Source organism: Rhinopithecus bieti, unplaced genomic scaffold, assembly GCF_001698545.2.
Source record: "Rhinopithecus bieti isolate Rb0 unplaced genomic scaffold, ASM169854v2 scaffold_10685, whole genome shotgun sequence".
Lineage (NCBI taxonomy): Eukaryota > Metazoa > Chordata > Mammalia > Primates > Cercopithecidae > Rhinopithecus > Rhinopithecus bieti.
Window position 1 is genome coordinate 1,013,422 of NW_016806950.1, and position 7,126 is coordinate 1,020,547.

At 49.0% G+C, this 7,126-nt stretch overlaps 2 protein-coding genes and 1 pseudogene across 2 annotated transcripts in view; 2 read left to right on the forward strand and 1 right to left on the reverse strand.

Moving 5' to 3' along the window:
• The window catches only part of RPL23 (ribosomal protein L23), a 4,455-nt gene extending 2,105 nt beyond the window's left edge, over window positions 1-2,350 (reverse strand). The window contains exons 1-3 of the mRNA XM_017879008.1: window positions 2,208-2,350; window positions 1,531-1,614; window positions 1,105-1,233 (exon numbers count right to left, since the gene is read on the reverse strand). Coding sequence (XP_017734497.1) covers window positions 1,105-1,233; window positions 1,531-1,614; window positions 2,208-2,220 — 226 coding nt within the window. The 5' untranslated portion in view covers window positions 2,221-2,350. The remainder of the gene's footprint in view (window positions 1-1,104; window positions 1,234-1,530; window positions 1,615-2,207) is intronic.
• LASP1 (LIM and SH3 protein 1) overlaps window positions 1-7,126 on the forward strand; it is a 94,296-nt gene that overhangs the window by 10,194 nt on the left and 76,976 nt on the right. The gene's annotated exons all lie outside the window — the stretch shown is intronic.
• LOC108533962 (40S ribosomal protein S20 pseudogene) lies at window positions 3,810-4,215 on the forward strand (annotated as a pseudogene).

The following is a 7,126-nucleotide window of genomic DNA, read 5'->3' on the forward strand; positions in this document are numbered from 1 at the left end:
TCTCAGCTCACTGCAAGCTCCGCCTCCCGGGTTCACGCCATTCTCCTGTCTCAGCCTCCCGAGTAGCTGGGACTACAGGCGCCCGCCTCGTCGCCCGGCTAGTTTTTTGTATTTTTTAGTAGAGACGGGGTTTCACCGTATTAGCCAGGATGGTCTCGATCTCCTGACCTCATGATCCGCCCGTCTCGGCCTCCCAAAGTGCTGGGATTACAGGCTTGAGCCACCGCGCCCGGCCAAAAAAAGATTTCTAACCCAAAGGTTAAAAATCTACTGGAGAGCATCGTGGGGTGGATACATGAATAGGAGCAACTGTAATACATGGCTAACAAATCAACATCACATTTGTAAATCAAGGGATGGCCAGGAACTCTTTAGAAGAGCAAGACATCCCAGGGTAGAGACAGACTAGGCAGGCACAGGAAAAAAGTGCAAGAGCTGAAGTTAAAACGCATCAAACACCAGAAGTTCTAAAGCCAGACAGGACACAAACAGCAAGTATTTTGAGGCCTCCCCCTTTAAATCATATACCTGACAGGAAAACTTTTGAGGGGGTAGTCTGAGATTAAGTAATGAGCAATTAGCTGGGTGTGGTGGCGCACACCTATGATCCCAGCTACTCGGGAGGCTGAGGCAGGACAATCACTTGAGCCTGGGAGATGGAGGTTGCAGTGAACAGAAAGATATGTGCCACTGCACTCCAGCCTGGGCAACAGAGTGAGACTACGTCTCAAAATAAATAAATAAAATAAAATAATGAGCAGCTTCTCGTTTTCATTTTCTAATTTTTTTTTTTTTTTTTTTTTGAGAACCCAGGAGGCAGAGGTTGCAGTGAGCCAAGATCGTGCCATTGCCCTCCAGTGTGGGCTAAGCGACAGAGGGAGACCCCATCTCAAAAAATAAATAAATAAATAAATCTAAAGTATGGAAATGACAAGATGATGGTCCCCCCTCCAACATAATATGAACAAAAACTTAAGATACTTATCTCACACTGCCTCTCAATGGAAAACAACCTTGAGGCCTTGAAAACTGATCCATTTTCCATTAAAGGAAAGAGTTCCCCCACTACTTATCAGTATTAAGGTGGGCTCAGTGTTTACTCACCCTTTTTTCTGAGCTCTGGTTTGCCTTTCTTGACTGTGGCCATCACCATGTCACCCACACCAGCAGCGGGAAGTCTGTTCAGCCGTCCCTTGATCCCCTTCACGGAGATGATATACAGGTTTTTGGCTCCTACAAAAGAATGTAAATAAAAATGAAAAATGTTGAGGGCCGATCAGCCCGTTCCATCAGTAGAGCATTTCCCAAACACTTCCGAAGTCCCTCCCTCCACTGACTGCCCAAGCAGTTAGTCCTCAAGAACGCCTTGTCACACCACCGATTGAAGCAAACAACACAACATGTTGTCACTTCACCCAAAAGCGATGTTTTCACTCTCCCCTTTCTTGACGGCTCAATAGGTCATTAGGCACAGTCCCACTGAGTGCTTTTAAAAGGGGGAGTATAGCAACATGCAGTCAAAGACCTCACCTGTGTTGTCAGCACAATTGATCACAGCTCCTACCGGAAGACCCAAGGAAATCCGGAATTTCGCACCAGAGGACCCACCACGTCCTGTGGATATAAAGGGAAGGTAAACAGGATAAAGAGATCACTATCTAGACATGGTTCGCAGTTCCCCCTCATACTCTTCAACTGTAATTCACCGCACATACTTTGACAGACTGTACGCTATAGATTAGCTCGCTCGGATTTTACTTATGCCGTCCCCGTGTGCCACCCGATTGTCACGGAAAGTAGCCTATTTCTCACTATGACCACTCTGACATCGAAATTAAGGAACCTAGACGACTCAGCCCTTGTTCCAACTTTCGCAAAACGCAATCGCTCCTGCATAGCATAAGACCGCAGAGGTCGCGCAAACCAGGGCCTAACCCAGTCTAACTTCAACCCCAATACGATAGCCCTATTCGCAGAGCGATCTCGTGGGATCCAGACTATATTCACGTCGGGATCCTGCTATGTCAACTCTCCAGCACCCCATGCCACTTTCGAGGGCCCTGGCAGTGCTCTTGCGATGGCCTGGCTCTCCCTCTCCGGCCTGAAGGAGAGCAAAGCGCCCCAGCTGCCTAGGGCCACCGCTCCTGACGAATCCGCCAGCCACTGCACGACAGATGGTGGAGGATCCTCCAGAAGCAAAACCTCACCTCGCTTCGACATCTTGAACGCCGGAAAAAGGAAAAAAGGAAGTTGATTCAAAGGACGCTGGGATATGAACTTTGACGCCCCGCCCACCTTCGTCACGTGGCCGATGTTTAAAACTCTGCCTCTTCCGCCTCTGGGCGCTGCCTTATTGCGTATTAAGTTCACGACTTCGCTTTGAGCCCTCTCTGAAGTGGGCGTTGAAGTAGAAGCGCAAGAGATAGGAAATCTCCGCGAGCTTAAAAGTAGTTAGGGACATGGAAGCAGTGATTTGTTAACTTGCTCACGACCTCTTTCGACAACTGAATACGTGCCAGGCACTTATCTGCACACTAGAGAATAGGAATTAAAACACAGTTTGTGCCGTGTGGGGGGTTCCCAAAGAAACAAAGACAGTGGGGGAGGGGGGAGAACCAGCTCTAAACGGTTTCGTTGAATGTAATACAATTGAGAAGTGCTACAGATCATTCCATCTATGTGTTCTTGGTACCATACCATTCTGTATTTTATATATACAGTATTGCTCTATTTATTGACCCCCCTCCCCCCAAACACACACACTTGTTTTTTCTTTTTTTGAGACGGAGTCTCGCTCTTGCCCAGGCTGGAGTATAGTGGCGCGCTCTCAGCTCGCTGCAACCTCCGTCTCCTGGGTTCAAGCAATTCTCTGTCTCAGCCTCAGAGTAGCTGAGACCACAGGCGCCCACCACAACGCTGGGCTAATTTTTGTATTTTTAGTAGAGACGGGGTTTCGCCATGTTGGCCAGGCTGGTCTCGAATTTCTAACCTCAAGTGATCTGCCCGCCTTGGCCTGTCAAAGTGCTGGGATTGCAGGCGTGAGCCCCCGCGCCAGGCCACTTGCTCCTTTCACAGCTTCAGCCGCCCCTTTCTCCTGGGTTCTTCTCGTCCCACGATACATTCATTCAAATACTTATTGAGCTCCTACTTTGTAGCAGGTTCTGTCCACGGCGTACAGCAGATTACATCGGACAACAAAATAGATCAACATTGTTGTCCTTATGGAGTTTACATTCTGCTGGGGTGCAGGTGGAGGAGGATATTAGACACTAAACAAAAGATATAATAAATAATTGCAGTATGTAGTATGTTAGATGGGGATAAGTATTATAAAAATATAAATAGTATCGCTTCTTGGCCTTTTGGCCAAAATCAAGTGTAAAATACAAATAGTGGCCGGGCCTGGTGGCTCACGCTTGTAATCCCAGCACTTTGGGAGGCCGAGGCCGGTGGATCACGAGGTCAGGAGATCGAGACAAGCCTGGCCAACACAGTGAAACCCCCTCTCTACTAAAAATACAAAAGTTAGCTGGGCATGGTGGCACGCGCCTGTAATCCCGGCTACAGCTACTCAGGAGGCTGAGGCAGGAGAATCGCTTGAACCCGGGAGGCGGAGGTGGCAGGGAGCCGAGATCGCGCTACTGCACTCCAACCTGGGCGACAGAGCTAGACTCCGTCTCAAAAAAAATATATATATATATGTATATGTGTATATATGTATATATATATATATAGCCCTTTGAGGAAGACGCCGTCGTAGGTGTTGCGGATCGCCAATCCTCACGCTCCTGCTCCCGACTCACCGCTGTTAGCTCTCGCCCAGGAACCAGTCGGTCAGGAAGCCGCGCAGTGGCCATGGCTTTTAAGGATACCGGAAAAACACCCATGGAGGCGGAGGTGGCAGTTCACGAATTCGAGTCACTCTAATGAGCCGCACCATAAAAATCCCTGGAGTAGGTGTGTGCTGACTTGATCAGAGGAGCAAAGGAAAAGAATCTCAAAGTGAAAGGACCAGTTCGAATGTCTGCCAAGACTTTGAGAATCACTACAAGAAAAACTCTTTGTGGTGAAGGTTCTAAGACATGGGATCGTTTCCACATGAGAATCCACAAGCGACTCATTGACTTGCGCAGTCCTTCTGAGATTGTTAAGCAGGTTACTTCCATCAGTATTGAGCCAGGAGTTGAGGTGGAAGTCGCCACTGCAGATGCTTAAGTCAACTATTTTAGTAAATTGACTACCAGGTTTTTTGTTTTCTTTTTTCTTTTTTTTTTCTTTTGAGACAGAGTTTCGCTCTTGTTGCCCAGGCTGGAGGGCAGTGGCGCGGTCGTGGCTCACCGCAACCTCCACGGCCGATATATATATAAATCAGCTGGTAATCGGCCGGGCGCGCTGGCTGACGCCTGTAATCCCGACACTTTGGGAGACCAAGGCAGGCAGATCAGCTGAGGTCAGGAGTTCAAGACCAACATGGCCAAAATGGCGAAACCTGGTTTCTACAAAAATACAAACATTAGCCAGGGGCGGTGGCTCACACCTGTAATCCCAGCACTTTGGGAGGTGGAGGCAGGCGGATCACGAAGTCAGGAGATCGAGACCATCCTGGCTAACACAGTGAACCGCCGTCTCCACAGAAAATACAAAAAATTAGCCGGGCGTGGTGGCGGGCGCCTCTAGTCTCAGCTACTCGGGAGGCTGAGTCAGGAGAATGGCGTGAACCCGGGAGGTGGAGCTTGCAATGAGCCGAGATCTCACCACTGCACTCCAGCCTGGGCGACAGAGTGAGACTCTGTCTCAAAAAAACAAAACAAAACAAAACAAAAACAAGCAAACAAACAAACAAATATTAGCCGGGCATGGTGGCAGGTGGCTGCAATCCCAGTTACTCGGGAGGCCGAGGCAGGAGAATCGTTTGAACCAAGGAGGTGGAGGTTGCAGTGAGCTGAAGTCCTGCTACTGCACTCCAGCCTGGGGTATACAGCCAGGGTCTATCTCAAAAAATATATAAATAAGGCCGAGCACAGTGGCTCACGCCTGTAATCCCAGAACTTTGGGAGGCCAAGGCGGTCAGATCACCTGAGGTTGGGAGTTTGAGACCAGCCTGACCAACTTGGAGAAACCCCATCTCTACTAAAAATATAAAATTAGCCTGGTGTGGTGGCGCATGCCTGTAATCCCAGCTAGTCAGGAGTCTGAGGCAGGAGAATCGCTTGAAACCCGGGAGGCAGAGGTTGCGGTGAGCCGAGATTGCACCATTGCACTCCAGCCTGGGCAACAGGAGAGTTTGAAACTCTGTCTCAAAAAAAATAGATAAACAAAAATGGGGCCGGGGCGGTGGCTCACGCCTGTAATTCCATCACTTTGGGAGGCCAAAGTGGTTATATTACTTGAGGTCAGGAGTTCGAGACCAGCTTGCCCTAAATAGCAAAACTCTGTCTCTACTAAAAATACAGAAATTAGCCAGGCACAGTGGCTCATGCCTATAATTCTATCACTTTGGGAGGCCGAGGCTGGTAGAGTGCCTGAGCTCAGAAGCTGAAGACCCAGCCCAAGCAACATGGCAAAACTCTGTCTCTACTAAAAATACAAAAAATCAGCCAGGCATGGTGCGTGCCTGCAGTCCCCAGCTACTCGGGAAGCTGAGGCATGAGAATCATTGGAACCTAGGAGGTGGAGGTTGCAGTGAGCCAGGATTGCGCCTCTGCACTCCAGCCTGGGCAACAGAGCAAGACTCTGTCTCCAAAAAACAAAAACTAACCAAAATTAGCCGGCCTTGGTGGCACACACCTATAGCCCCAGCTGTTCTGGAGGCTGAGGTGGGAGAATCTCTTGAGCCCGGAAGGCAGAGGTTGCAGTGAGCCAAGATCCCACCACTGCACTCCAGCCTGGGTGAAAAAGCGAGACCCCATCACTAAAAAAAAAAAAAAGAAAAGAAAAGAAAAAAAGAAAGAAGGAGAGAGAGAGAAGGAGTTAGAGGCTTCAGTGGAGGAGGAACACTTGAGGCCATGAGTTGGAAGCTTTAGAGAGCTAGGATCACACCTTTTTTATTTTTATTCTTTAGATAGGGTCTCACTCTGTTGCCCAGACTTCAGACTGGCTGATTGCAGCCTCAACCTCTCAAACTCAAGGGACCCTGCCATCACAGCCTCCCAAAGTGCTGGGATTACAGGCATGAGCCACTGTGCCTGGCCTGATCACACCTGTGAATAGCCACTGCACTCCAGTCCGGACAACACAGAAATACCCCATTTTTCTATATACAACAAATACAGCCGGCCGTTGTGGCTCATGCCTGTAATCCCAGCACTTCGGGAGGCCAAGGCGGGCAGATAAACTGAGGTCAGGAGTTCAAGACCAGCCTGGTCAACATGGCAAAACCCTAGCTCTACTAAAAATACAAAAATTAGCTGGGCATGGTGGCACATTCCTATAATCCCAGCTACTTGGGAGGCTGAGGCAGGAGAATGGCTTGAAGCCGGGGAGCAGGGTTTGTGGTGAGCCAAGATCATGCCATTGCACTCCAGCCTAGGCAATAAAGAGTGAAACTCCATCTCAAAATAAATAAATAAATACACATACAGAAAGACAGAGAGAGAGAGAGAGGATGGTCAGTGTAGGCCTCATTAAAGATATTGACATGAAACCAGGCATAGTGGCTCACATCTGTAATCCCAACACTTTTGGAGGTTGAAGCAGGAGGATCCCTTGAGCCCAGGAGTCTGAGACCCACCTGAGCAACACAGGGAGAGTCCATCTCTACAAAACATTTAAAATTAGCTGGTGGCACTGGGCACAGCGGCTCATGCCTATAATCCCAGCAATTTGGGAGACTGAGGCAGACAGATCATCTGAGGTCAGAAGTTTGAGACCAGCCTGCCCATCATGGTGAAACTCCATATCTATTAAAATACAAAATTAGCCGGGCATGGTGGCGAGCACCTGTAATCCCAAGTACCCAGGAATCTGAGGCAGGAGAATCCCATTTGAACCCGGGAGGCAGAGGTTGCAGTGAGCCCAGATCACGCCACTGCACTCCAGCCTGGGCAACAGAGTGAGATTCTGTCTTAAAATAAAATAAAATAGGCCGGGCGCGGTGGCTCAAGCCTGTAATCCCAGCACTTTGGGA